The sequence below is a fragment of the Salvelinus alpinus genome, chromosome 4 (assembly GCF_045679555.1).
Source record: "Salvelinus alpinus chromosome 4, SLU_Salpinus.1, whole genome shotgun sequence".
NCBI classification, from domain to species: domain Eukaryota; kingdom Metazoa; phylum Chordata; class Actinopteri; order Salmoniformes; family Salmonidae; genus Salvelinus; species Salvelinus alpinus.
In genome coordinates, this window is record NC_092089.1 from 82,333,534 (window position 1) to 82,346,510 (window position 12,977).

At 43.1% G+C, this 12,977-nt stretch overlaps 1 protein-coding gene across 3 annotated transcripts in view; it reads right to left on the reverse strand.

Annotated features, from left to right (window-relative positions):
- Positions 1–12,977, reverse strand: part of atp8a1 (ATPase phospholipid transporting 8A1) — a 232,151-nt gene that overhangs the window by 162,274 nt on the left and 56,900 nt on the right. For all 3 annotated transcript variants that reach the window (XM_071399246.1, XM_071399245.1, XM_071399247.1), the window contains exon 2: positions 1,407–1,527. In XM_071399246.1, the coding sequence (XP_071255347.1) occupies positions 1,407–1,527 (121 nt within the window). The remainder of the gene's footprint in view (positions 1–1,406; positions 1,528–12,977) is intronic.

Below are 12,977 nucleotides of genomic sequence, written 5' to 3' on the forward strand. Positions count from 1 at the left end.
GAGAAAGCGCGAGAGAGAGAGAACGTGAAGAACTGCAGTGTGACTTCATCTGGTAATGATATACAGTGGAACAAAATAACCCGGGCCTCTTGCTACCAAAGGCCTCTTGCTACCTTTGAGGCCCAATACCCAATACACAAAAAAATAAGTCCTGACAACTTGACAATGCCACACGATTTGTCTCTCCTGACCTTATAGTTTTAGTATTCAAATCAGGTTTCTCGTCGGGTTCTACGCAGGCTGGCTAGTTAATAAATGACACAATATTGGCCCTAGATGGAGCTTCATGCACCAAACGGAATAGACGTTTTATCATCCATCATATCAAGCAAATATCTGACAATATAAAATGCATCCGTACTTGAATTGCTCTTCTCGCCGGTCAGCACTGGAGAATTGTGTGAGGAAATGTATGAAACATCCAGAGTCATGTTATATTTAGCAGGAGATGAGTAACATACTGTAAGTAACTCTAGTTGTTCTCTAGTAGGGGTTTGAACATTTAAGATGTTAAAACTAAGTTGGGATCCTTAAAGTTACGAAAAATCCATAAATCCATGTTTTGTGGGGGGTGCAGTTATCACAAAACATATTATTTTCCGTGTTATAGCCTAACTTGATGATAGGTTGTAAAGACATGGCGAACGTGGTGTCATTTAAATCTAACCAGTGAGGAAAAGACAAACTTTAGGCTACCGTGGTGAATTTGCGAGGCATGAAAGACAAGACATTGCGACATACAGATTACCAAAAATATATATCTTTCTGCCTCCTCCTCCTCTCTCCCTCGCGCTGGCTCGCCTGCTCTTGCTCTTCGCTAATGATGCAAGTGTGTGTTCAGCCTTTGGTCTGTTGCGTGTAGAATATCTTTGCCTATTCATTCATGATATTCCCTACTTTACTGAAGTTGAGACAAGATATAGCATTTGATTGCCGTCCCTCACTAGCTTGCTATGCAAGATGCGAGTGATTGTGTTCTCGGAAGTACGGCAACTAATCAGTCTCCTCCATTCCAAAAATACTGACTCTTAGGAGGCGATTCCTAGCTAAATCGAATCTTGACACTCAGAAATGGGAGTTGACATCAGGAGTCAACGTTCAAAGAGTCGAAGAATCAATTATTTGGAGTCAACTCTCCACCACTACGTCATCGTGGTTAACTTTGGAAAAATGTCAGAGAAAGGCAAGCTACAGAAGCGGTCTTGTATGGCAATACTTTGAGAAGTTAAATGAGAAGGAAATGCAAACTTTGCAAGCCGGAATTGAGGTACAGTAATGATAGTACAGGTGCAATGCAATCTTTGCGAGAGAGAGGGAATCTGTGGGAAATTGTATCGCCACAATTAGTCTTTCAACGTTATGCAAGCAAAGAGGATGATAGGCCAACCAATGAACAGACATCTTACCTGACGTGATTGCTGCAGAACTTGGTGAACTGTGGCTGATTGAGGAAAATCAGTCGTGCATCTTCTTGGTCAGCTAAGGAGGTCTTTGCGGAGGTTGCCGTGTCCTCTGTCTTTTCGTACCCTGAGGGAAGAACGGAAAAAGAAAACGCATTCAAAAAACAGATTTTCAAAAGTCATTGCCTACATGTACAAAATTGTCTTTTCAGCACCAGATTTTCCCAGATAGCTTCATCCGTTTAATAGAATCACCTTCTAGTCAGAGTATTTGCAATGTGTGACGTAGTATAAAAAAGGCACAAAAGTCAGTACTTTGCATAGATTTTGTTAATAGCACTTCTCTGTGCTGAATAGAACCAAAGCTAAAAAAAGGGCCATTTAGATGAAAATTTCAGGTTGACTCAAAGAAAGGCACTGAGAACTTTTGGACAAGGTCACAGAAGAAGAAAAAAAGAAAGTATGACAAGGTTGGTCCAGGCAGGGTTTATTTTCAAACAAGGCTTTCTTAGAGCAGATGGCAGAGTCGAAGGCAAATCTGCGTCTCAGGGTCATCCATTCTGCAGGGTTCAGGTGGCACTGTGTGTGTGTGTGTGTGTGTGTGTGTGTGTGTGTGTGTGTGTGTGTGTGTGTGTGTGTGTGTGTGTGTGTGTGTGTGTGTGTGTGTGTGTGTACACGACTAGATAAAATGCCTTTTACACAATGTCCCTTCAGGGTACCTTTTTAAGGAAGATCAGACGCTGCAGGTACACCTTTAACTGGCTTCTCCTGAGACCAAGCACAGATACCACTGGGTAGGGACTGAGACCAAGCACAGACACCACTGGGTAGGGACTGAGACCAAGCACAGACACCACTGGGTAGGGACTGAGACCAAGCACAGACACCACTGGGTAGGGACTGAGACCAAGCACAGACACCACTGGGTAGTGTCGGGATCGATAGTCTCAGTTTAACCATTTCCCGCCGTGTAGCCAATGCTCCACGTGGTATGGTTAGGAATTGAACAACCATTGCAACCTTAGCTTACACTGAGGTTTTTGTTGTCTGAAGAGGATTTCCACAGGAGCGGGTTTTATTCGTAACAGTAGAAAAGGCGGTTCTATGACGTCTGATCATGTCTGTGCTCACGTATGCGGGCCAATGACTTAAACTTTAAAGGGAATGCAATTCTCTCACATTAAAGATTTAACATCACAATACATTATTTCATCTTTACTCATTCCTTTTATACAAGAATTAGATGCTAACCCCATAATTGAAAAATGTACACATTCAGAGATATAGTTGTGTGTTTCCTGTTCTCTCTGAGGTCACCAAATGAAAACACATTTGTCATACCCATCCTGTAAGTGTCCACGGACCATTCCCACCTTCTCACAAGTGGACATTTTGTTTCATATTCTCATTATGGCGATTTACGAGTTTGCCATGTGAAATCCTTTGTTCTCTCTATGTGTCTCTCTTTCTGCATGGCCAGGGGGAGAGAGTCTCCGCCAGGAATTTACGACCTGAGATAACAGAACCTGGGTGTAGGAGAGAGTGAGAGAGAGGGGGAGGCCACTATCTATACCCAGAAAGGGCCACGTCATGACAGTAGGGACTTATACTAAGCAAATACACAAACATGGATGTGTCAGCTACTGACTTCATTCTATTCTCTAAACGCACGTAATCATTTATGCTAGAATCACACAATTCTACGTTTATTAAGCAGGATGTTATGCTTTTACTGTCAACCAAGTGTACAATTTGAGAAATAGGCAAATCATTGGCTCCAATGCTTAAATACTAGGTTAATTTGAGGAGTCTCGACTAGCCTACTTCTGCCCTCATTGCATTTATTTTAAAATCAGACATGACTAGCCTACAATCCCTTGCATCGCATTTTTGAGCTGTGAAAAAGCCTAGATCCCCTAATCGAGTACTAGGCTGTTTAAAGTGGAACTTACAGCGTTTTAGCAACATGGAATCGTGTAAAAATCAGTTCATATAAACCGCCAGGAAGAATGATGCCTTTTCATACATTTTCTCACACTCGACCACTTAGATATGGTCATTTCCACGTGTTTAAACTTTCATAGATAGAATGATTTACGTGACCGACCCGGCTGAAAATCGTTATTCTGTAACAAAACTTGAAATTTAGTTGTTGTTTTTTTACATTGGATTAAAGTAGAGACTCAGAGCTAGAAAATTGTATTTCAGTTGAGGAACAATGGGAAAGTATTTCTGCTTTGAAAGTTGCAAAACTTGTAAACTCACTTTTGAGAAAATGGCCATTGAATGTTTTGGTACTACTACTGGAGAGCCCTTCTTCGTCTACAAACATTCAGCATAGTTCACACTCTCTTAAGATTTAACCCCACCCATCTCTTTAAGGGCTGATCCTGTTTTGACATCCATTGAGAATGACAATAGTTCCTCAATGTATTTGAAAAATGTTTCCAGGTCTCTCCCTTCCGATAATTACTCAGCATGAAAGGGAAAAATGTCATGCTCTGATCCAGTGGAAACGTCATACAATAGGCCTACCTGATTACTTCTTATCAGTGCTTGACCTGGACTGAAATAAGTTCAGTTACTCATTTTGGGTGCTTTTAATGTTTATATTTAGGTGCAGGAGCTCTACAATACTTTTGAGCTAATCTATAAACTGAACAGGAGCTCATGAAGTAGAACATTTGAGATCCCGGTACTCAGCTCCGGTAAGCTCCTGCCCAAGTCAAGCACCGCTTCGTATCCCTTGCGCAAAATGACAACAGCTGTGTCTGTCCTGAGCTCACTGGTGCAGGAAACTGACATCCCAGAATATTTTATACAATGTTGCAAATTCACTAGCACAAGCTTCTGCCAAACCCAAGTTTACACTTGATAAAGTTTCAAGTTCGTTGCAGACCGGACAATACGTAGCCAATGTGATTTATAGGATATGTATTTATTATTTTTATTAACCTCATGACAATGATTTGAGATTGACGTTAATATAAATTAAATTAAACTGTTCCAAGAATTACCGGCAACTTCAGGAGAGTAATGCCAGAATCTGCAAAAGCCAGCAGGAGAGGAGAATGGTTGGGTCAGGATAAGTTTTTTTTCTTCTGGTTATCTAGATCTCTGGCTCCCATGTGAGTCATTTGTGTCTTATTTCATCAAACAGTAAGCTTAAAGTATCAGACAAGCTCAATGCATAGAGTTGATTTTATTAAAACACATAGGGTGTCTATATATGGAAAAGTACACGTAAAAAAATGTCTAACAAGCCATTGGTTGAAAGAACCGACGACTGTCGACGAACATTTTGTTTTCGTCGGGAACAGCCCTAATGCTAACTGTGGATAACAGTCGTTCAAGTTCAGTATTGCTACCTAGCAAAGTGATTCACATTTCTTGCAAGCTAACCAAATGACACCTGCATCTCCAGCAGTAGAACCGAAAAACAATATTGGGGGTCCACTCACCCACTCATCAAATGACATGACATCCTCCCTGCAGCTAACTAGCTAACGTTAGGCTCAGCATTTTCATCTTGCTTAATAAAAAGCTACATAAATATACTCAACAAAAATAAAAGGCAACATGCAACAAATTCTTACTTTTTACTGAGTTACAGTTCATATAAGGAAATCAGTCAATTAAAATACATTCATTGGGTCCTAATCTATGGATTTCATATGACTGGGAATACAGATATGTATCTGCTGGTCACAGATACCTTTAAAACAAAAGGTAGGGGTTTGGATCAGAAAACAGTCAGCATCTGGTGTAACAACCATTTGTCTCATGCAGCGCAGCATCTTTGCATAAAGTTGATCAGGCTGTTGATTGTGGCCTGTGTAATGTTGTCCCATTCATCTTCAATGGCTGTGCCAAGTTGCTGGATATTAGCAGGAACTGGAACACGCTGTCATACACATCGATCTAGAGCAGGCCTGGGCAATTATTTTCCTTAGAGGGCCACATTAGAATATATTTTTGCCATTGTGGGCCAGAATGAAATTACAGAATTATACATCATGTGTATAACTGTGTTGACATATATATCTACTGTAAATCACATTCAGATATGCTACTTATTTTACATGCACAGAAATAAACAATATCCATGTTATCCTTTTGGTTGGTATTTTCATTATTAAACATGCAATAAACTACACGGAGGGAAAAGTGTAATGTGCATTCAGCACCACGGACAGAACTCTTGTTAACGGGTATGCACAAAAACACAAGAGAGAGAGCTCAACATTACATTTAACCTACTCAATCAGTGTGAGGAGTGAAGTATGATGGGCATTGACTAGAGCAGTGCAGTTAGGTATAGTTTCTGATGTCGCTATGCGCAGGATTGCTGAGAAGTGAGAGTCAGTAAGAGATGATCTGTGCCTTGAATTATATTTCATCCCTGAAAATGTCTGTTCACATACAGTGGGGCAAAAAAGTATTTAGTCAGCCACCAATTGTGCAAGTTCTCCCACTTAAAAAGATGAGAGAGGCCTGTAATTTTCATCATAGGTACATCATATGACAGACAAAATGAGAATTTCTTTTCTCCAGAAAATCACATTGTAGGATTTTTAATTAATTTATTAGCAAATTATGGTGGAAAATAAGTATTTGGTCAATAACAAAAGTTTCTCAATACTTTGTTATATACCCTTTGTTGGCAATGACAGAGGTCAAACGTTTTCTGTAAGTCTTCACAAGGTTCACACACTGTTGCTGGTATTTTGGCCCATTCCTCCATGCAGATCTCCTCTAGAGCAGTGATGTTTTGGGGCTGTTGCTGGGCAACACGGACTTTCAACTCCCTCCAAAGATTTTCTATGGGGTTGAGATCTGGAGACTGGCTAGGCCACTCCAGGACCTTGAAATGCTTCTTACGAAGCCACTCCTTCGTTGCCCGGGCGGTGTGTTTGGGATCATTGTCATGCTGAAAGACCGCCACGTTTCATCTTCAATGCCCTTGCTGATGGAAGGAGGTTTTCACTCAAAATCTCACGATACATGGCCCCATTCATTCTGTCCTTTACACGGATCAGTCGTCCTGGTCCCTTTGCAGAAAATCAGCCCCAAAGCATGATGTTTCCACCCCCATGCTTCACAGTAGGTGTGGTGTTCTTTGGATGCAACTCAGCATTCTTTGTCCTCCAAACACGACGAGTTGAGTTTTTACCAAAAAGTTATATTTTGGTTTCATCTGACCATATGACATTCTCCCAATCTTCTTCTGGATCATCCAAATGCTCTCTCGCAAACTTCAGACGGGCCTGGACATGTACTGGCTTAAGCAGGGGGACACGTCTGGCACTGCAGGATTTGAGTCCCTGGCGGCGTAGTGTGTTACTGATGGTAGGCTTTGTTACTTTGGTCCCAGCTTTCTGCAGGTCATTCACTAGGTCCCCCCGTGTGGTTCTGGGATTTTTGCTCACCGTTCTTGTGATCATTTTGACCCCACGGGGTGAGATCTTGCGTGGAGCCCCAGATCGAGGGAGATTATCAGTGGTCTTGTATGTCTTCCATTTCCTAATAATTGCTCCCACAGTTGATTTCTTCAAACCAAGCTGCTTACCTATTGCAGATTCAGTCTTCCCAGCCTGGTGCAGGTCTACAATTTTGTTTCTGGTGTCCTTTGACAGCTCTTTGGTCTTGGCCTGTTGTAACTTTAATGTGTTACAGAGTTGATGTTTAAGTTAATTCATTGAGCTGTATCTAAAGATATTTCTTTACTGTTATTTACATATGTAATTGTATTGGTTAGTATTGAATTACGCTTTTGACTGCAAGTTCCAGAATGCCTTGCGACAGGAAGTAGAGAGTGAACGCGCTAGTTAAGTGCAATTAAGTGGTGATTATTTTTGGCTCCTTTGCGCTAGCATCTTAGCATTGCTTTGTAGAATCTAAAGTTGTTAAATATAACGTGATCAAGAATTATTACTAAAAGAAGCTTTCATATCAACCCGACGTCCCGAGTCATTACTTTGAAGATAGTTATTCTATATTTTGGTGCCGAAACCCGGGAATATGAGCTGCGACGAAGAAGTGGCTGAAATGGCTGAGGAAGAACGTCGGAATGAAACCGAAAGAATGAGACGAAAGCGGGGTACCATTCGAGGTGCCACAACACGGATTTTGAATCAGATTGACGTGGAAATATCCCAGTCAAATCCGGATACCGATCACTTGAGTACATTGTTGGAATTGCTGTTAGCTAAGGAGAACAGTTTGTTTGAACTTGATGGTGGAATTGAACAGTTAACCCCATTGGACGGATTGGAGGCAGAGATTGCATGCACGGAGGATTACAAAGAGCGCGTTATCATGCTTAAGAGCCGTGCACAACGAGTGATAAAGAAAAACCAGGATCTCAATCCACTACCAGCACGGGTGAGTGACGCTAACTCAAACAGATCACAGAGACAATCAGTAAGGCTACCAAAGTTGATTATTGAGAAATTCTATGGAGATGTCAGTATGTGGCAGGAGTTTTGGAGTCAGTATGAGACTGCTATTCACAACAATGATTCACTGTGTAATAAAGAGAAGTTTACCTATCTGAAAACATATCTCACTGGACCAGCTGCAAAGGCAGTAGCAGGACTGATGTTAACAGACAGTAACTATGATGATGCAATCGCTCTACTCAAGAGCAGATTTGGAAGGAAAGATCTTGTGATTAGTGCTCATATGTCAAAGCTGCTGAATCTCACTCCTGTGAAGAAATCCTCTGATCTAAATGCATTGAGGCAGCTATATGATGAATGTGAAATTCAGATTAGGAGCCTGGAATCACTGGGTGTAGTGTCAGAAACCTATGGAAGCCTACTATGCCCAATCTTACTGCAGATGATTCCAGAGGACATAGCTCTTGACTATAGTCGTCAGAGGGGAGTAGATGATGAATGGAAAGTGTCTGAGATTGTCAGTTTCCTACAGAAGGAGGTTCAGAGCAGGGAGAGAGCGCTACAAATGACAAGATCATGCAACCAACAGAAAGAGAGCAAACCATGGAACAAGTCATGCTTCTCCAATGAAATGAAATCAAAAAGACCCAACATGCCCTCTGCTGCAGCACTGCATACAGCCAGCCAGAAGGAACAAAACTGTCTATTCTGTGACAGTGCAGACCACAAATCAGAAAACTGCCCTGACCACAATATTGCTACACGCAAAGAGAAACTGAAGAAAATGGGAAGATGCTTTGTATGTTTAGGACAGAAACACATAGCAAAATTCTGTAAAGTCAAAGATGTGTCATGTGCAACATGTGGAAGCAGACATCACATTGCTGTGTGTACCAGTAAGAGGAGTGAGGTGCAACCCCCTACTGTTTCTGCAGATGCTGTTGTTTCCTCAGTTATTCCCCATTCAGTGAAGATGAAACCAGATGGACAGAACACTGTGCTGCTACAAACGGCAAAGGCATGGGTAGAAGGCCCATCGGGCAGGAAGATAGCTCGTTGCTTACTAGATGGAGGCAGTCAGAGAAGCTTCATACATGAAAACCTTGTGAAGGGCTTGAAGCTACCAGTAATCAGACAAGAGGCACTCACTCTTCACACGTTTGGCTCCTCTGCTCCAGCAACGTCCCAACGCAACACAGTGAAAGTCATCTTGGAGAATGTCTGGGACAAACAGCAGAGAATAGAGATAGAGGCAATTGAAACCCCACAAGTGTGCACAGCTGTGATGAAGGTTCCTGGTGAACAGATTCGACATGAGCTCAATAGAAAGGGACTGCAGCTCGCAGACTTTCCAGGAGATGACAATGATCCTGAACTCTCTGTCCTGATAGGAGCAGACTACTACTGGCAGATAGTATCAGGCAGAGTGGAGCGACTGACGGAGACGCTGGTTGCTTTAGAGAGCACCTTTGGATGGTCGGTGCAGGGACCCGTGTCCATGTCAAGTGTCGCCGAGGCAACTTGCATGTTCATCCCACTTGATGAAGACACACTAGTCTCCAAACAACTGCATGCATTCTGGGAGCTTGAGTCTCTGGGTATTATAAGCGAGAAAACACAGAACCCAGAGGAAACCGAGGCTCTACAGAGGTTCGAGGAAACAACCACCTTCAAAGATGGGCGATACCACGTGGAGTTGCCATGGAAACGAGAAATGCCAGAACTCAAAGACAACTATAGAATCGCCAAGAAAAGGTTTGAAGGTCTGAAGAAAAGACTGAAGAAGGATGTGACGTTGTACAGCAGATACAATGAAGTGGTAGAGGACTACTTACAACAGGATATGGCAGAGGACGTGCCCAAGGACAACGCATCAAGTGCAGACAACGTAAAATACTACTTACCTCACCATGCAGTACTCCGAGAAGATAAGGTGACAACAAAACTGAGAGTGGTGTTTGATGCCTCGTCCCATGAAGATGGCTGTCCATCCCTCAATGACTGTCTACTCACAGGACCGAACCTGAATCCGGATCTGCTCAGCGTTCTGATAAAGTTCAGACTACATGAGATCGCATTCATGGCAGACATCAAGAAAGCTTTCCTGCAGATATCCCTAGCAGAGAGAGACAGAGACGCCGTGAGATTTCTATGGCTCACAGGCCCACCAAGGGGAGAAAATGAAGAGGAGCTGCGTGTGCTGAGGATGAAAAGAGTGGTATTTGGAGCTTCCCCAAGTCCATTTTTGCTGGCAGCTACAATCAGGAAGCACCTGAAACAATATGAAACAGAACAACCAGAAGTTGTAGAGATACTGAGAGAGTCACTCTATGTAGATGATTTCATTGCAAGTTCACGCAATGTTGAAGAGGCTTACCTTGTGACAACAACTGCAAAGCGAATGTTGTCGATTGCAGGCATGGACCTCTGCAAATGGATGACCAACTCTCCTGAATTGAAAACAAAATGGGAGGAGAGTACGACAACTGACCACCCGTTGACGCTAGAAACACAAGGATTAGTGCTGAAGGTTTTAGGTTTAGTATGGAGACCGGAAACAGATGACTTTGTGTTTGACCTCAGGCCGCTACTGAGCATTCTAAAGCAAAAGGAAAACACAAAGAGAAGTGTTCTGCAGTCGTCTGCACGTATCTTCGACCCTCTTGGTTTCCTGACACCCTTCACCATCAGGATCAAGTGCATGTTCCAGGAAATGTGGGAGAGGGGACTCAGCTGGGACGAAGAATTACCACCTGATCTGACACGAGAATGGCAACAGTGGTGTTCAGAACTACCCCAGTTACACCAGCTCACCATACCAAGGTGGTACAGAACAGACATGTGGCCACATAATAGCCACACTCTGAAACTACACGTGTTCTGTGATGCAAGTGAAAGGGCTTACAGTGCAGTAGCTTACTTGCAAGGTGAATCACAAGACAGGGAAACAACAAGTCTAGTCGCATCCAAGTCCAGGGTAGCCCCACTCAAGAAAATGACGCTGCCACGCCTGGAGCTCATGGGAGCTGTGATTGGAGCGAGACTAGCAAACAACTTGATGACCACACTGAAAATGGAAGAAAAACAGATCAAAATGTGGACAGACTCGATGATCGTGCTGCATTGGATTTGCAGCTCAGCTCAGAAATGGAAACAGTTTGTTGCGAACAGAGTGACGGAGATCCAGTCGTTGACCAATCCAGAGTCATGGTCACATATTGAAGGGAAAACTAATCCAGCTGACCTCCCTACAAGAGGACAAACTGTTCGAAACTTGATACAGAGCGAGCTATGGTGGAATGGACCCAGAATTCTGATATCACCCAATCAGTCCGAAGAGACTGATGATAACAAGGTTCCGGAAGAGGTGAATATAGAACTCAAGTCCAGCTGCCAGGTTACTGTACAACTCGCAGCAAACAGCACAGACATCCCTGAACCTGTGTTGGAGCTTGAAAGGTACAGCAAACTGAAAAGAGTGTTCAGAGTCACCGCCTGGATAAAGAGATTCATAGCCAATGCTCGTACAACCATAAAGATACAAGGTGAACTGACTGCTGACGAACTGTTCGATGCAGAAAAGTACTGGATTAAGGTAACACAACAACAGAGTTTTGGACAGGAGATTAAACTACTGAAGGCAGGAAAAAGCCTAAACAATGACTGTAAAATCAGAGAACTGAAACCGTTCCTGGACGAACACGAACTACTCAGTGTAGGAGGAAGACTGCAACAGTCCAGCTTCACATTCAGAGAGCAGCACCCATGGGTTCTGCCCAACAAGTACAGATACTCAGAAATGCTGATACAGTACCACCATGAGCAGGTGATGCATTCTGGAGCAAGAGACACTCTAGTACAAATCAGGGAGCGATACTGGATCTTGCGTGCTAGGCAGCTAGTCAAGAGTACAGTGGCAAGATGTATAGTGTGTAAAAGATTCAAGGCAAGGGCCGGACAGCAGGTCACTGCGCCTTTACCAAAAGACAGAATAACGGAATCGCCACCATTTGAAGTCACAGGTGTGGATTTTGCAGGACCGCTCTATGTGAAAGAAAATGGGTCTGTGAAGAAGTCATACATTGCACTGTTCACTTGTGCTGTAACCAGAGCAGTGCATTTGGAACTGGTCTCAGATCAGTCAACAGAGAAATTCCTTTTAGCTCTAAAAAGATTAATCTCAAGGAGAGGATTATGCAAGGTAATCTACTCAGACAATGCAAAAACGTTCAAGAGAGCTGATCAGGACTTGAAAGAGCTGTGGAAGGCAATCGAAGAGCCCCAACTCTTGGCTTTCTTCTCAGAAAGGGGCATCACCTGGAGGTTCATCGCCGAGCGAGCAGCCTGGTGGGGCGGATTCTGGGAAAGACTTGTCAGGTCAGTGAAAACATGCCTGCGAAAGGTTCTTGGGAGAGCTTCACTCAACTTTGAAGAGATGTGCACAGTCCTGACAGAGGTTGAAGCTATTCTAAATTCTAGGCCTCTGACCTTCGTGCACAATGAAGTGGATGAACCACAACCCCTGACCCCAGCACACTTCCTGGTGGGTAAACGACTAACCTCTTTGCCTCCAAAGCCATTTCCAGCTGACACTCAGCACCCAACGCTAAACAAGGAGGACATGAAACGCAGATGGAAGTACAGGCAGAGACTTGTGACCAGTTTCTGGAACAGTTGGCGAAGAGACTACTTGCTGGATCTAAAGTCAGCACACCGCTGTGATACACCACAGCCCACCCCACTGAAAGCGGGTGACGTTGTACTCATTGGAGAAGATAACACACCCAGACAAACCTGGAAACTAGGAAAGATTGAGGAACTGTTTCCAGGCCGAGATGGCCTAGTTAGATCATGTTCAGTTCGTACTGTTTCAGGGACTTTGTTGAGGAGACCTATTCAGTTGATATACTGCCTAGAGATCTAGATGAACACAGTTGTTCATCGGGGGGGGGAGGATGTTGTAACTTTAATGTGTTACAGAGTTGATGTTTAAGTTAATTCATTGAGCTGTATCTAAAGATATTTCTTTACTGTTATTTACATATGTAATTGTATTGGTTAGTATTGAATTACGCTTTTGACTGCAAGTTCCAGAATGCCTTGCGACAGGAAGTAGAGAGTGAACGCGCTAGTTAAGTGCAATTAAGTGGTGATTATTTTTGGCTCCTTTGCGCTA